Raw genomic sequence first — 16,747 nt, 5'->3', positions numbered from 1 at the left:
GTTATCTAAGAGCAAGTAAGAGGGTAGGGGAAAGTGGCATTGATGAACGATCACCACAGCACAGTATTATTCAAATAATTCAGTGAGTACTCAATCGGCCTGTGCTGCCAAGCCACAGCAAAGATCCAATTTGCTACTGATGACTTCAGAAATGATTCCATTTATCAACAAATCCTGAGAACACTGGAGGGTCAATAGTAGTCTTAACCTAGAGACTGAGAGGGCTGAGCAATAGCCTCTATGAGTCTGCTGCCACCATCTTATGAGGGAGAACTCAGGAAGTCTCTTTCTCTTTAGATAGGTAGGGAGGGAGGAGGGCAGGGAAGAAAAATAGAAGGGAGGGAAGGAAAAGGGGAGGCAGGTGGATGGATGGGTGGATAGATGGATGGATAGATGATGATAGGTAAAAAAAATAGATGATAGATTTTTTTAATTCAGGTTTTATATCCAAGAAGGTTATAAAAAGTAGCATTTACTTCTCAGTCTTATTTTACAGATGACAAAAGTAAGGGACTATAATTTGAAGGGGCTGGTTCATGTCCATGTCCACTAACAGAAACAGAAACAGAAATAGAACTCACAGATACATTATCATTATTCTAGAGCAGTAATATATTGCCCCCCCACCCAAGGACATTTGGCAATTCCTGGAGACACTTTGGGTTCATGACCTGGGTGGATGGTGGGAACCAAGAGGAAGGTGCTGCTGGCATCTAGTGAGTAGAAGCCAGGGGATGCTGCTAAATACCCCACGATGCATAGGATATTCCCCCCCAGCAAAGAATTATCCAGTCAAAATGACAAGAGTACTCAGATTTAGACTTCCTTTTCTAGAAATGCAGTCAGTAAACTATGTCCCGTTGCCTGTTTCTTGTCAATGAGAGTTTTACCAACACATAGCCATGCCCTACCATTTACTTATTACCCATAGTTGCTTCTATGCTGTAACAACAAAGTTGAGTAATTGTGACAGAGACTAGGTCCATAAAGCCTAAACTAATTACAGTCTGATCTTTTACAGAAAGTTTGCTAACCTCCACTCTATATATCATGGGTATTTTGGGATAGAGACCAAAGGGTACCACTCGCCTGCTAGCCCGAGTGTACATTATGCACCTCAAGTGAGCACGATTCACATAGATTCGGAGGTAAATAGAAGCATGCAACACAGGGTCCTGAGAAGAGTGGGTAGATAAGGAGAGTGACTTGTGAAAATAGGTGAGATCTACCAGAAAACCTTCCCAGGAAATGTTTTCATGGTGTCTTTGCCTGAATGTCATTCGCACTAATTATACATAGCAATCTGAACTACCAAGGGTCTCTCGAAAGCTCATCCTGACAGAATATTAGTGCCTTGGTAATGGATGGCCTCTGACTCTACAAGACATTGTTCTGGACCTACCAGGATGCAAATCAACAATGGTTGAGCACCACTGTCTGCCAGGCACCGGATTGGAAGTACAAGTGTGTCCTTGCGATTTACACTGCTCTCACTAGGCATAGAGAACCACATTTCCCTCCAGAAGATGTGAATGTGGAGATCACTGGAAGTGAGGGCTGGTGTACCTACCTGCTCTTTTACATCTTCAGAGTCTGAATCTTTATCCACTTCTTCATCAGCATCATCTTCAAAATCCTCTGGGTGGAGAAAAAGGAATAAAATGGATGAGGTTTCCTCCATGCCTTGGATTTGGATTCTCACCATACAGTGGCTAACACTCCTTTTTTGTCATAAATAGGGGCTCATTATGAAGTGCACAATCTCCCAACATGCTTTAATACTTACTGGTACATGCAAATCATATACATATAGGTATGGGGAGCACTATATCATGAAGTCTACATTTCCCCATATCGAATACAGAATAAAACAGCACATGAATACCATTCTGGATTGCCCCACCCAATTTATGACTATCTATGCAAACATTGCCAAAGTCTAGAAATCACAGGCAAAATTCACTATAATTTAGCACCTTGACTGACTCTCTAATTTTGATAAGACAGGGCTTATTTACAACAAAACACCATAGAAAGCATCCAGTGCCATGTGGCAAGACAATGCCTATGGAAAATCTGTTCTGTGAAAGGAGGGCAGAGTTGAAAAGCATTAGAATCTTTTGACACCAAAATCTTCACAGAGATTGAATAACCATACTTTCAAGCATTTAATATGACTAGCATGGGGTTGTAAATAGCAAAAGTTTTATTTGAAGTTCATCCTTAAGGCAAATTAATTCCACAACCAGTCAGTACAGTAGAGAGCCTCAATCATGGGACTGTGAATACATTTTTTAAAATTAGTTGAGATGACTATACAGGCATTCAATAGCCACCAGGCAAATGGCAACAGTTAATAATTAAGAACAAAATACGTGAGCTTAGTATTTGTTCATTCTGTATATGAAAAGCTTGCTTTTTCATACATTTCTCTAATTAGCTTATTGGACATTTACGGTTAGCCTGTAAAGGCATTGTTTTCTACTTTCATCCACATCACTCTGAAATATTGCCAACATGCAAAACTCATCATAAAGCTCATAGTTACCCACTGAATTTACCTTCGGTTAGAACACATGGAGTTTCAGAAGGGATGCTCCCAGGGACAGAGAAGGTATAAGCACTGGTAGCTGTAACCAAGGGAAGTGTACTCTTTGGGTAGCACTGCCTCAAGATCTGAATTATGATGGAGACGACAGGCTCCAAGTCATTGTCATCCAAGCAGTTCTGAACAAAGTAAAGACCGTATCAGACACTGACACCTTACACAGGGTCCCCTTGTTAGATCAGTGTTTCAGGTAATGAATTACACACATGGATGGTAAAGATCCTTAACGTAGAATGTCTAATCGGAACATCCCTATATAGAATTTTGTCTAATACAGAATCTTCTTCGGCCCGGTGTATAATCTGCATTTTTTTCTCTTTTTCACAGCTCATAGGTGATTGGAAGGAATTTAGTCTGAAAGGAGATTTAAAAGTTTTCCAGAGAATTCTGTGGCCAAGGCAAGACATTGTCCAGGGGAAGAGGAGGTGAGCATCTTCCTTCAGTCATCCAAATGTCATTGTGAATTATCACTTAAATTAGAGAATGAGTAGCCGAATTGATGGAAGTCTTACTTTTCCCTTTCAGCTATTATCTGAATAGAAAACCATAAAGGAAAGATAAAATATGAAATCAGAAAAAAGACAAAGTGAATCCCAAGTACCTAAATTAAATAACATGCCTCTTCTCAGAGTCCACAGTGTTGATCCCTCTTGGTACCTACCCAAAGCAAAGGAAAATTGGGTTTGCAGATGTAACATTTTGATACTGATGGAACCTGACAAGACCCTTCTTTTCAGACACTTTGAAAAATGCAAAAACAAGTTTACTAAATTGAGAGGGAGCGTTGGGAGTAGTTCAGTAACTCCTTGGCAAAAACTAAGCCATTTTCTTCAGACTCCTAGCAAATGCTTTGTCTACTGACTTCGTACAGAAAGTTGACAAGTGTAAGCTTCTAATTTGATATTCCTAAGGGGTTCCAAGTGACCTCTAAGGCCACAAGACATAGTAGTAGATATAGAGGATGTTGAGCACCTGCCACAGGAGAGGGTGACTGTCTGTGATGATGCCTTACTATGGTATCTCCAGGTCATTATATGCAAGCAGCTCCACATACACACACACACACACACACACACACACAAAGGAGAAAAAATTAAATAAACTTTTATCCATGAATTCAAATATCCAAATGATTTCAAAACATATTGTTTTAAAGTAAGCCCAACATTCAAATCAGGAATGTTTTAACATAATCAAGAATGCTGGGACGCATGGGTGGCCCTTCCGCTCAGGGCGTGATCCTGGAGTCCCAGGATCAAGTCCCACATCGGGCTCCCTGCATGGAACCTGCTTCTCCCTCTGCCTATGTCTCTGCCTCTGTCTCTGTCTGTATAAATAAATAAAATCTTTTAAAAAATTATTTTAAAAAATGTTATTTTCCCTATGTGTGCTCAGATGTTACCCATGAGGTGTCCTGAACCAACAGCAGGAAACATTCTTCATGGGAAATGAATCAGTCCTTCATCTCTGGGACTGGCCCAGTGATTTACAGTGCTTAGGGAAAAGTATTAGTACTGGAAAAAGTGATACCTGAGCATGGGGGAGGAGGAGAAGGGAGATAGATGTCTCATCATAGGTCATGTTCTGAACTCATTCTTAGGAGGTACAGAGCCAAGGACAAGCCAGGGAACTCAGTCAAAATTACCAGCATTTTAGAAGCCAATTATGTCTGTGATTGCCACCAGTATCATTACTGATGAATGTGACAATAATGTGTTTCACTCTGCATAGGATGGTACAGGGGCAAAGTGTGAGGAAGGATGGAGGCAAGTGCACCTGTCCTGATAGGTTGGGCCACACTATGAATTGGAAGGATAGAGAGGATATTAAAATCAACAGAAACCAAGGCACTAGGGTTATAGTGAATTACTACCTAAATTAAGTTGGTAGTAAACACTGTAGTAGACACAGTCTGTGGAAAACACTTAGGAATTTTAAAATGATCTTTGCTTCCAAATAATAGAAATGCCTAGACCCATCTGGCAACATTTCCCTAGTGTTAACAGATAGATACTATCGCAAGGCCAGGACGAAGGTGACACAAGGGAAGCACTCAGGATACAAAAATGTAAGGGGGTGCTCACTCTCAGCCTCTTGCTATTGCAGAGTTGGTACTTGTTCTGTGTACCAAAGATGACAAGACCCAAAGAAATAGGATCCCTGTGAACACATGTCTCAGAATTGGGGGCAAAGGTGAAAATTTTTGGCTCACTTTTCCCATCACTTCCATTAATACACCTGCTACTTGGAAAAGATAATGAAATATGACAGTGTTTAACATATGCAATTCACAGTTAACATCTTTGAATTAGCTTTGAAATAACAAATACACTACTTCTGTGATACATTGGCAAGTGAGAAGAAAGTAACTCCTCTTTATTGGCGGTTTTGCTTTTCCCAGATTTCAGTTACCCAAGGTCAACCACAGTTTGGAAGCTGATGATCCTCCTTCTGAAGTATCACATCACCTAATGCTACATCTTGGTGCCTCACTTCATCTCATCACGTAGGCATTTTATTACCTCATATCATCACAAAAAAAAAAAAGGGTGAGTTTAGCATAATAAGATATTTCAAGAGGGAGGGCCCACATTCACATAATTTTTATAATATGATATTGTTGTAATTGTTCTATTTTATCATTGTTGTTGTTGGTAATCTCTTGCTGTGCCTAATTTATAAATTAAACTTTATCATAGGCATTAATGCATAATAAAAAAAAAACATAGTGTATATGGGTTTAGTACTATCTGCAGTCTCAGATATCTCCTGGGGGTCTTAGAATGTACTGCCCTGGAGAGAGGAGACTACTGTATAGTACACTTCTCAGATCCTGGAGCAAGATCACCTGATTTCAAGTCCTAGGCTGATGATCACTAACAGTATAACCCTGGCAAGTTGCTACACCTCTCTCTGCTGTGGTTTCCTCATCTATACAACAGAGATATTAACAGAACCTCTCTCATAAGGATATGTGTGAATTAGAGTTAAAATAGGCAAAATGCATGCCCAATACTAAGCACTCAGTAAGTGTTTGCTAGCAAGATGTCAGCAGGCATCACTAATCTCCTAAAATCTCCTAAGAATCCAAAAGGAGATCCCAGAAGGCCACTGCTACTCAGTACAGAGCCCAGGTAATGACCATTACAATAAGAAAATAAGACACTTTAATGGGAAAGTTCAGGAATCCCAGGCTTAACTTCCAGTTCTCCCAACTAGCCAAAGCTGTCAGTGTCTCTGCCCAAGCGCCCGTGGGCTAACCCCCACCTTGCCCTCCTACCTTTCCCTCCTCCCTCCTTTGCCCTCAGATACTCTCCTGCCCAAATGGCAGCCAGAATGGTCCTTTAAGGTCATAAGTCAGTTTAATGGGTATAGAGTTTCAGTTTTACAAGATGAAAAGAGGTCTAGAGATTGGTTATGCAACAGGGTGGATGTACTTAATATCAAACTGTACACTTTAAAATGGCAAAGATGGCCAACTTTATGTTGCACAAATTTTATCACAATTTTAAAAAAGCATAAATCATATCAGGTCATTCTTCTGCTCCAAACCTGATAGAAATAAAATCTGCATTTCTCTTCATGGTCTAGAAAGTTCTTCCCTCCTCTTTTTCCTCATCTTTATCCTCCCTCTCCTCCTCCTCCTCTCCCCTCTCCCCTCTCCTCTTCCTCCTGATTCTTTTTTTTCCCCTCATCTTTCACTAATTTTGGCATCATCAGCATCGTCATCATTAAAATTTGCAAATAGCACCAAAATGACATCACTGGATCCAAGGTTCCCTAGTTGGTCATCCAAGGACTCCAGTGCCTTCTCTGTCAGAAGAGGGACCAGTCTGACTGATGGGCAGCTCAAACCAGTCCAGGTGCTGTGGTGCTGTGCTCACATAATCCAGCCCAAATGCTGGAGGCTCCATAGGCTAGAACAGCTGACACACAGTGCAAGTCCGGCCTCTGCTCATATCCTGTGTCCACTTCTAGCAGGAACCAGAGGTTGGGAGCTTGGTGTGAATTTGTTTACTAAATAGTTGAGGTTTCCACTGACCTACTGAGAAACTGCTTTTAAAATCTTGCCTGCAGGGGCACCTGTGTGGCTCAGTCGGTTAAGTATCCAAATCTTGATTTCAGTTCAGGTCATGATCTCAGGGTTGTGGGATCAAGCCCTATGTTGGACTCCACACTGAGCATGAAGTCTGCTTGAGATTTGCTCTCTCCCTCTCTCTCTCTGACCCTCCCCCTGCTCACATTCTCTCTCTCTAAATAAAGTAATTAATAAAATAAGATAAAATAATAAATAAATAAATAAAATAAAATAAAATAAAATAAAATAAAATAAAATAAAATAAAATCCTCCTTGCAGAACCAGACTCCTAACTGCAGAGAACACCCTGCAGGGTCACCAGAGGGGAAGTGAGTGGTGGGTGGGGGGATAGGTGATGGGGATGAGGGAGGGCACTTGTGATGAACACTGGGTATTGTACAGAAGTTCTGAATCACTATATTACACACCTGAAATTAATATTACACTGTATGTTATTAACTCACTGGAATTTCAATAAAAACTTTTTTTAAAAGATGAAAGGAAAAAAATAAAATGAGGCCATTAGAGTGGACCCTAGTGCCACATGACTGGTGTCCTTATAAAAAGGGACATTTGGATACAGACATGCACACAGAGAGAACAGCCTATGAATATGGAGGCAGACATGAGGGGATGTTTCGACAGGCCAGAGGTCACCAGCCTGCTGTGACCAGCAGAATCCATGAGAGAGCCTGGAGCAGGTTCTCCCTCATGGCCTCAAGGGAACCAGCCCTGCCACCACCTTGATTTTGGACTTCTCATCTCCAGGACTGAGAGTGAATAAATCTCTTCAGTTTGTGGTGCTTTGTTATGGCAGCCTCAGGAGACTCATATGGGGAGGTTCCTCACACCCCTCTGGGCTGTGACAATTCCCTAGGAAGACTGAGAACTCACTCAAACTGTAGTAGTTGCAGTTATGGTTTATGAGGACTAACAATACAGATTAAGATCAACCAAAGATCAAGAAGGGCAGAGTGAGGCTCAAGCCACTAGGACACTGCAGACCCAGTTGCTAATAAACAACACACATTTGTTTCTCACAGTTCTGGAGGCTGGAGGTCCAGGTTCAAGGTACCAACAGGTTCCCTGTCTGGTGAGAACCTGCTTCCTGGTTCACAGATGACCATATTCTCACCATATCCTCACATGGAACAATGACCAGGGAGTTCTCTGGGGCCTCTCTTTGTAAAGGCATACATCCCATTCATGGGGGCTGCACCCTCATAAGCTAATCTCCTCCCAAAGGCCCCACTTCCCCATATCATCACTTTGGGCAGTATGTTTCAGCATATGGATTTGGGGGACACAGACATTAGTCTACAGGACCAGGAGAAACACCAAACATGAGATAGATAGATAGATAGATAGATAGATGATAGATAGATTTTATATATATTCTGCTTCTAGGCTCATAGGCCATTTCATGCCTATGCTTCACTTCCTACTTTCTCCACCTTCTTCCTCTCACAGATATGTACTTCTAGAATCACTGTCTTTTTCCTTTTTTGCCCTTTTAATTCTTCCTAACACAGAGCAGAGAAACAGCAAAGAGGATAGAGGGTGGAGGAACTGGGAGTGCACGAGCCAGTGTCGGGGGCATGAGCAGGCATCAGCAGTTGGAGGGGGTGTCTCACTAGAGATCTGGGGGGATACAAGTTACAAAGTATGGTAAAGCTTGGAAAAATGCAAAGCACTGCTTCATCCAGAGAAGCAGAATGTTCAGCACAGCTCTTTCATGACTGAGAGGCTCTGAAAGCTGTAGTGATGGAGAGAAACCCACAGGTGAGAGCAGACATAAAATTAGATGTTGGTGTGCAACCCAGTGCTATGTCACTTTTCAGACGAGAAGAAGGTTTGGGGAAATGCTGGGTTTTTTAATAGGAAAAGTCTACAGATACCACGGTTGGAAAACAGCACTTTCATTGGCTGTTTCATTGCCTTGGATGTACACAGGTAGAGAAAAAGTGTAGGGTGTCCAGAGAGGAGCAAGGAGAATGAGGAAGGGGGTGTAGAGATGAGCTAATGTGAAGACAGTGGGGAGCATGATGCACGTGAAGCATGGTTGCTGTGGACCCCCAGGAGAAGGGAATGAGAAGCTGATGGATATTTGGGAAGCATTCACATCCTCTGTAGAGAGGGTGTACATAGCCTCACACTATCATGTTTAAATTAGTCCTAATCAAATGCAACTAAGGAATTTGTTGCTAGGGTTGAAATCTGGGAAACCACAGATGACATATTCCATTGGGGTGGAGAGAAGTAACAGCCCTTGCCTGGGATGCTGTTCCTCCTGAACTTGTCATGACCAGCTTTTTCAATAATTCAGGTCTCAGCTTAGCTGTCACCTGCTCAGAGAAGACTTGACCTCTCCAGCAGAACACGTTCTCCCTCCACCTATGGGAATCACCATGGATGGCCTGACTTGATTGATGTCACAGAGCAATATGAAATTATCTTTCTCATTGAATTCTTTGCTTCCTTGGTGTCTGACTCTCCCACTAAAATGTTTGCTCCATAAGATCAGGGGTCTTGCCTGTCATATTCACCTCTAGATTCCGCAGTGCTAATTATTCTAGTAACTGCCCACACTCATAAGGCAGCCAAGTCATCACAAGCACTCCATTAAATACAAGACATTTGTACATTAACGTATTTAGGCCATGCAGCAAACTAGATTTTATTTATTTCCCTCTTGAAAGAAAAAAAAGAAGAAACTTGAGGCCCAGAGGGTTCGGGTGACTTCTCTAAAGTTTCACAACTGCAAGTGCCAGGGCTGGGATTTGAACACTCTTAACCACTGCACCACACAGTGTGTAACCAATAAACACATATTGACTAAATGACTCCATCAGTGCATGAGTGAACAAATGAATGAGGCTTTGAATCCAGAACCTCTGCCTATAGCAGGCAGCAAGAAAGGTATTGAGGTTTATGCAGCTCTGTTCATCAGGAACCACCCAGGTGTCATCCAACTGCAGAGGTAATCCCAGGGTTAATTACCTCTGTGGTGCTGAAGAGGATCTCCATGCCCTGGGCTGCAAGGAAAGCCTCCCTGCCAGACCGGAGGTTGGCAATATGCTTGAGGCAGAGCAGGAGTGCCCGGCGTATCAGCACATAGGCGTTGGCAGCGTCATGGCAATGCCAGTCCTGATGCAGTTTGAGCAAGCTGGTGACGTAGCCTCTGTTCACAGCCCTGCGGCTGTTAGACTCTGAAACCAATGGAAGAAGGTGATGTCAGTCACAGGCTCTCCTGGCCACACCTGCCTGAGGATGCCCCAGTGTACCTCCCTCAAGATACTCATTATAAAGGGACTAAGAATAACTTTCCATTGGGGAAAACTGGCAGATGTCACCTTAATCAAGTGATCAAAGTGAACATCACTGTGTGTGTTGCACTGAGAAAAACACAGCATCACTTCTATGGCATTCCTGCCCAAAATGCATAGCCTGAATTTAGCCATGAGGAAAATCAGCAAACCCCAAATGAGGGGCATGCTACCAATCACCTGATCAATACTCTTCAAAAATGTCAAGGTGATGAAAGGAAAAAAAAAAAAAAAAAAAGAAGGGAGGGGAGGGGAGGGGAGGGGAGGGGAGGGGAGGGGAGGGGAGAAGAGAGAGCTAAAGAATTTATATAACATGTAAGTACAATACAGGATTATTATTTAGATCCTGAGCCAGAAAACAATTTTTGTCCTTTGCTACTACAGGGCATTAGTGAGGCAGTCAGTAAAATTTGAACAAGGTCTATAAATTAACAGTATTACATCGACATATATTAAATTGTGGTAACTTGCGCTTATGTAAGAGAAAATCCTTTGTTTAGGAAACTCACAACTGGAGAATGTGAATGTCTGTAATATATTCTTAAAAAGTTCAGAAAAAAAATACAATAACGTGGGGGAGGGTGAAAGAATGAATGAGAGAGAGAGAGACAGAGAGAGACATTTCCACCAGATTTCCATTCCTCTTCCCTAAATCTTAGCAGACTTAGGGTATCATCACTGCGTTGAGTAAATTACAAGACTTAGTTTGGAAAGAAGACACTGAATGGGACATGATAGCCAAAAGGCTGTGTACATCACAGAAGTGTCGCGTGTTTATCTTAGGGAGCACGGAAGCAGCTTATGGATAATCAAGGTCTGACTCAGCCCAAGAAAGGAATTCCTCATAGTCAAGGCTATCCAACAAGAGGATGGACTCTCTGCGGTAGGGGTAACCAGGCACAATGTTCAGATGGTGGAAGACCAGCCAGCAGGGACGTGGTCTGGGGCTTTCTTCCATCTGATGCAGAAACATAAGAGAGGGCTTTTATTTTTCCCTTCACAACTTCAGTTCCACAATTTTTCTTTCATAACTGAAAGGATCCTAGTGGAGACCTCCCATGAGACACACCCTATAGGATAAGTGCAGGATGTCCTGATTTTTCCAGGGTATGCTTTAAATTCTCATAGAGGAAACACAGAGGGAAGAATAGTCCAAAATATTTCTCTCAACAGTTAACATATGCCCTTTCCAGCTTAACCTCCTTGGGCTACCAGCATCATGGACAAATGTGTCCCAGCCCAGATCTATCCAGCAGGTGGTTGGTCACCCCTGCTCCTACGAGCAAAGTGCACTGCATTACCATAACCGGCTGACTCTTAGTACGAATGCCCAAATCTTGCAGCTCTGCACTCACTGCTGCATTTCTCCATTATCCAAACCATTCACACTGGCTTATGAGACAATATAGGCCCCTGGCCGAGTGTGTGTGTGAGAGAGATCCCCTGAGCTGTAATTGGAGAAGCAAAATTTCAGCTCAAAGTCAGATTTTTCCCTAAGACCATGTAAGTGCACATAAGTGAAAAAAATAACATAAAAATTCAGCACTTTATTCCGGAGGGGTTTTCTTATATTAAAGGAATTTTTTTTTTCTGCGAGTTTGTCAAATTCTAAATTGTCAGGCTTGGCTGAGCCCCACTGAGATTTTTGACCCATTTGTACAGTTTTGTTTTGTTTTGTTTTGTTTTCACTTTTACAACATTTCATTCAGCCATGACCCTGAACTGAGAGTGATGAGCTTTATTTGCCCACTGATGTGTTTGTGGAAGGTTTAAATCTCCTTCATTACCTCCTTTACTGAATTATTCTTTGGCATCAAAAATATTTCTCTCCTTGGTTGGTCTCAGCTACAAAGCACCAGAGTTCTTTACTGCCTAAATGAGGTTCCAGCCTATCCAATATCTGATTTTTAAAAGAAAATGGGGATTAAGTAGGAGGTATTAGAGTATTGCCTCCTGGAAAGATTCCAGAATGGCAAAAACAGTACACAGAGGCCCCATGGGCACGGAGAGGTTAAGGACTTTAGGTCTTTTATCTATTTTAAGGATAGGAGACTAATAATGTATTATCTTAATGACCTTCATCCCCTACTCTTCTTGGGGGAGGGGGGCATAAAGGGAAAAAAAATCTTTAATTGTCTCAGAGAAAAATCTTTTATCAAATCCTAATGATTTTATTCATGATTTCCTGTTAATCCTCAACAAGCTGCCATGTTTACTAACATCTAAAAATCGCTATACCTCCTTCCCCGCCAACTCTACACCAGTCAATCTTTCCCTGAGACTGGCTTGCAGTTTTGCAAAAGTCAATATGCCTCTAAAACCGGACAAAAGGAGATTCAGCAAACTGAGGAAGAGCAAATGTGGAGGAGAGCCAAAGAATGAAATGAGGGTCACCGAGATCAGTGATGTGCAGGAGTTCTAGAAGATTTGAGAGGGATCAGCACCTGGCCAAATATCTAGGAGAAAATGTTTCTCCTGGGTGAGCTCAGGATTTGGGGCAGGAGAGGACTCCAGGTTCCCCAGCCCTCTTCCCCTCTTCAAAACAAATCTGCAGCACTTAAGTCTGTTTATATATAAAGGGATTCCTCCTAAGATTTTCTTGGAAAAAATTCCTGCTCCTTATTTTTTTTTAACTTTTCCCCAAGTAGATTGGTTTATCTTAACCAGTAGGAGGATGGAGCCAGGGTGGACAGAGAGGAGCTCTGAGCTCAACATTGTGGAGGCCGAGAAAATTAAGGCCATTCCACTTTAAGTTCAGGGTTATCACAGGTACAGCCATCCCAGGCCCCTGTGAATAAGAGCTGAACTTTACCTTACTTCAGTTACAGGAAGAAAACAGTTTACAGCTTATCGTCCTAGAAAGCCCCATATTAGAATAAAAACAGAGCCCAAGCCAGTGGCGGGAAGCCCCTATTAGAATAAGAACAGAGCTCAATGCCCTTGAAGGCCCCAAATCAAAATGTAAACAGAACTTGAGGAATTGCTCCAGCCCTTCTGGAGGTCCCCTAGACCAGTCCTTAAAACTAAGCTGAAACCCACCTCCAGGTCCAAGTCCCTGCTCCGCCGCGTCGGGTATACTTGGACCCAAGCTCGAGCTTGTAAATAAACCCTCGTGTGTTTGCATCGGTGTCGGCTCCTCGGTGGTTTCCCAGATTCGCAATCTTGGGCACAACAAACATCTCACCCCATACTCCCACCCCATCTCAATGGCACTCTCAGTGCCCAATCTCCATCTTGCCCAATGTGTTCTCTGGTCTGCTTTCCTTTGGCAAATTCATGAACTCAACTTTGACCTTCCCTCCATTCATCCTCTGATATTCTACTGCCTCTGCCTCTCCAGATTATATCCTCCAGAGTGAGGTCTCCTTTGTGAGATGTGATCAGTCTGAAATGTGACCAAGTAATATCCTATAATATTATGCAGCAGATTTTTATACTCAGGTAAAAAGAAAAAAATAATAAATAAGTAGAAGGGAATAGGCCAAGATACCACTAGTACTTATGGAGGGGGAGGAGAGTGAGGATTCTATTTGCTTTAGACTTTTTACATTTGATTTAGGCTTTTCTGTAGTTCATATTCCCCATATACTCTACAATGAGCTCTGATAATCAGGAGGGGTAAAAAATGTTACCTTCAGGCTGGAGGTCCATAGACTGTTGATTGTGTCATGCTGTAAATGCCTGTGGGCAGGGCCAATAGTCCCCAGGTTGCCATAGCAACCAACTCACCTTTTTTCAGTCTTCTCCCCTCCTCTTCAAAAGTGAATTACCTGCCTACCCCCTGAAGGCACTTGAGGTCCTGACCACCTCTATAAAGATGTTTGTCTTTTTTTTTTTTTTTAAGATTTTATTTATTTATTTAACAGAGAAAAAACACAAGCAGCAGGAGCAGCAGATGAAGAGGGAGAAACAGGCTCCCTGCTCAGCAGGGAGCCCCCAACATGGGGCTCCAACCCAGGACTCTGAAATCATGACCTGACCTGAAGGCAGATGCTTAACTGACTGCATCCCCCTAAGATGTTTGTCTTTTAAAGAGGAAAGTCTACACACCTTCAAGACTCAAAGATGGAATTTCTCCTGGGAAATATTCAGCCTCATGACAGGCTGGTGAAGAAATGCTCCATGAACCAGATTATTATCCCTGCTAGCAGCCCACTCCTCTGCCACTGCCCTTTGGCAAAACCAAAGGAAATTTTATCTCTGCTCTTTATTTTCCATATCTGGAGATTTCATCAGCCCATTTAGGGTGAAGTGATGACTTCATAGAGGCCATATGGAAACCTGCAGCAGAGCAATGAGCCAAACAACAGCCACGGCTCTCAAATGAGACGGACAAATTAGTGCAGACTCTAAACACAACTTTCCCACGGTCATGTACACACCCTGCATGGCCTCACTGGGCCTGCTGTCAGCTGCCTTTTGGGACTCCTTGTACCTGGTCAGGAACTCCACTGTTCTAACTGCATGGCCTTGAACATGTCAGCTCACTGTTCTATCACTAAGTCTTTATCTGAATGACAAAACTAATAACATCCCTTCCTTGGGAGTTGTCGAGAAAATTAAATGAGATAATACACATAAAGTTGATAGCTTGATCCCTGGCTCATAATTAGCATTTGATACCTGTTGCCTCTCATGACTCATTATCAACATGATAAGCAAAATCTATTTATTATCCCAACTTGCCCTCTATTGTTATGGACAACAAAGTGCCAAAGCCTCAGGATATGAACATAGTCTTTTTGGCAGCCTCATTCAAGAGCAGGAATTCCAGGATCACAGAGCTGTTGGTTTGAATTTTGGCTCTACCAGTTGCTAGCTGTATAACCTTCTTTAAGCTGATTAGCCAGCCTGAACTATATTTCCATCTTCTGCAAACACTAAGGCAAGATGAAAAAAGATTAATTACAACATTAGCCTTACAAGTCTATTATAGGGAATGAATGCATAGCATAGCACCTGGCATAAAGCATGTGCTCAGTAAATGACAATTCCCTTCTCCATAAGGATGACATCAAACTTGACATATCTTTCTTTTACCAGTGGCAATTGCCCAAGGAAAACCTTCTGAATAAATAAAATTTATCAAGTTTCTTCAATTTCCAAGTAATGTGACTGACTTCTCATCTCAAAATATCCACCAGTTTTACATTGTTGCCCATCTGTCCTTAGGCATCCCGATACAGACACACTGAGGATCACACCTCACTTTATCCCAGAGGTCCATATGGAAAAGTCCATAGTGTAGACCCTTATTGTTCCTCTCTCAGGCAAAAGTTACCTCAGCTCGGTCCCCTGATACCTAAGCTTTTCTAGAGGACTGATTAGCATTCTAAGATCCTCTTGATTGATAATGTTCAAGTGGTTAATATTTCACCCTTGCTTTGGATAAGGTACATATGAGGAAGAATGAGCACAGGGATTCCAGGCTCCCATCACTCTTGAGACCAGAAATCATCTTCAGCCACACAACATACTATGACATTACCATATCAATAAATTCTTACCCAGGGAAATTAAACAGCCTCATCATTTGTTTCAAGAACTTAATGAAAATCCATTCATACAAACTATTGACAATTCAGCTAGTCCTTTTCAGGGCAGTGGCCCCTTCTCAGAGCAGAAGACAACTTAACTGGGCTGATCAAACTCCCATTTACTCTTCAAGTTTTGCTTCCAAATCCTCTCTGTACTGTGTGCCCCAACTCTGAGTAATGACATCACAAATATTGCCTGATCTCAATCAGGACTCTACACTGAAAGACCCACTTTGGACACAAGCATACCCATTCTATAATAACCACCTGAGAAGTCTGCCTTGGGAGATATTATTACATCGAGGTACTGGTGACATCAACCACACTAAACAATAATACACTTGCCTTTGCAGCACATTACTTTAGTGGTCTTTTCAGGGAGTCAATTTAGAAGATACTTCTGGACAAAGCAGCCTTTTACCAAGACTTATAAATCATATCATATGAACAACGAGCTGCCTACTTTGCCATTAAAACACCAGTTACAATTACAGAGTATTTATTTACTGAATGTTTCCTATGTGCTCAGTACTGGGCTAATCACTTTAAATGATTATCTCATTTATCTCATGGAAATGCTTTGAGATAAGCATTATTTTCCTTTTGCAGATGAAGGCACAGAAGGCTGAGAGAAGTCAGACAACTTATTGATGCCCTTAGAGCTTATAAATGGCCTGTCCGTGATTCTGATGGGACTCTCCATCTGCCTCCAAAGCCGACGTCCCATACCATTACTCTCAAGCTTTTGATGATGAAGTGGTGATAGTTTACACTTTTCACACCCAGAAGAAACCTTTTACCTATCACCAGAATAGCCAAGTTCTTGAGGAAGGTTTTTGAAAAGCTACTGGAGATAAAGCCAGTGAACACCTGAACCCTGAGTGCTTGAGGAGAATGGCTTTCAGCTGATTTTACCACAGCTCAGCCCCTCACCCAAACTGTCTCTCCATCTCCTCTGTTCCCTCCCAGGCCCTGACATTATGGAGAGAGTTGATTTTTAATAGGAGACTTGACAAGATTTAAAGGCCCCAGGAAGCGGCCCATAGTTCTTCAGGTCACAAGAGGAGGTGTTTGAGAGTCTTCCTGTCACTCAGCCAGTGACTCCGGGAGGCCAGCCCAGAAGTTAGGCCCAGACATGAGCGCGGTCAGTCAGCTGTACCCCCACCCCAGTTCCTCCCCTGGCAGCTGCAGCATGTGG

At 42.4% G+C, this 16,747-nt stretch overlaps 1 protein-coding gene across 7 annotated transcripts in view; it reads right to left on the bottom strand.

Moving 5' to 3' along the window:
- The window catches only part of AGBL1 (AGBL carboxypeptidase 1), a 554,941-nt gene extending 540,719 nt beyond the window's left edge, over positions 1-14,222 (bottom strand). For 6 of the 7 annotated variants that reach the window (XM_025437815.3, XM_035714839.2, XM_035714837.2 and 3 more), the window contains exons 1-4: positions 13,645-13,710; positions 9,687-9,895; positions 2,562-2,727; positions 1,571-1,638 (exon numbers count right to left, since the gene is read on the bottom strand). In XM_025437815.3, coding sequence (XP_025293600.1) covers positions 1,571-1,638; positions 2,562-2,727; positions 9,687-9,895; positions 13,645-13,663 — 462 coding nt within the window. In that variant the 5' untranslated portion in view covers positions 13,664-13,710. Of the gene's footprint in view, positions 1-1,570; positions 1,639-2,561; positions 2,728-9,686; positions 9,896-13,644; positions 13,711-14,062 lie in introns of those variants that run through there. The other variant, XM_035714840.2, reaches the window with a different exon arrangement.
- Between the last annotated feature and the right edge of the window lie 2,525 nt (positions 14,223-16,747).

The sequence above is a fragment of the Canis lupus genome, chromosome 3 (assembly GCF_003254725.2).
Source record: "Canis lupus dingo isolate Sandy chromosome 3, ASM325472v2, whole genome shotgun sequence".
Lineage (NCBI taxonomy): Eukaryota > Metazoa > Chordata > Mammalia > Carnivora > Canidae > Canis > Canis lupus.
Note: the sequence above shows the minus strand (reverse complement) of the source record. Positions and strands in the feature narration are given on the sequence as shown.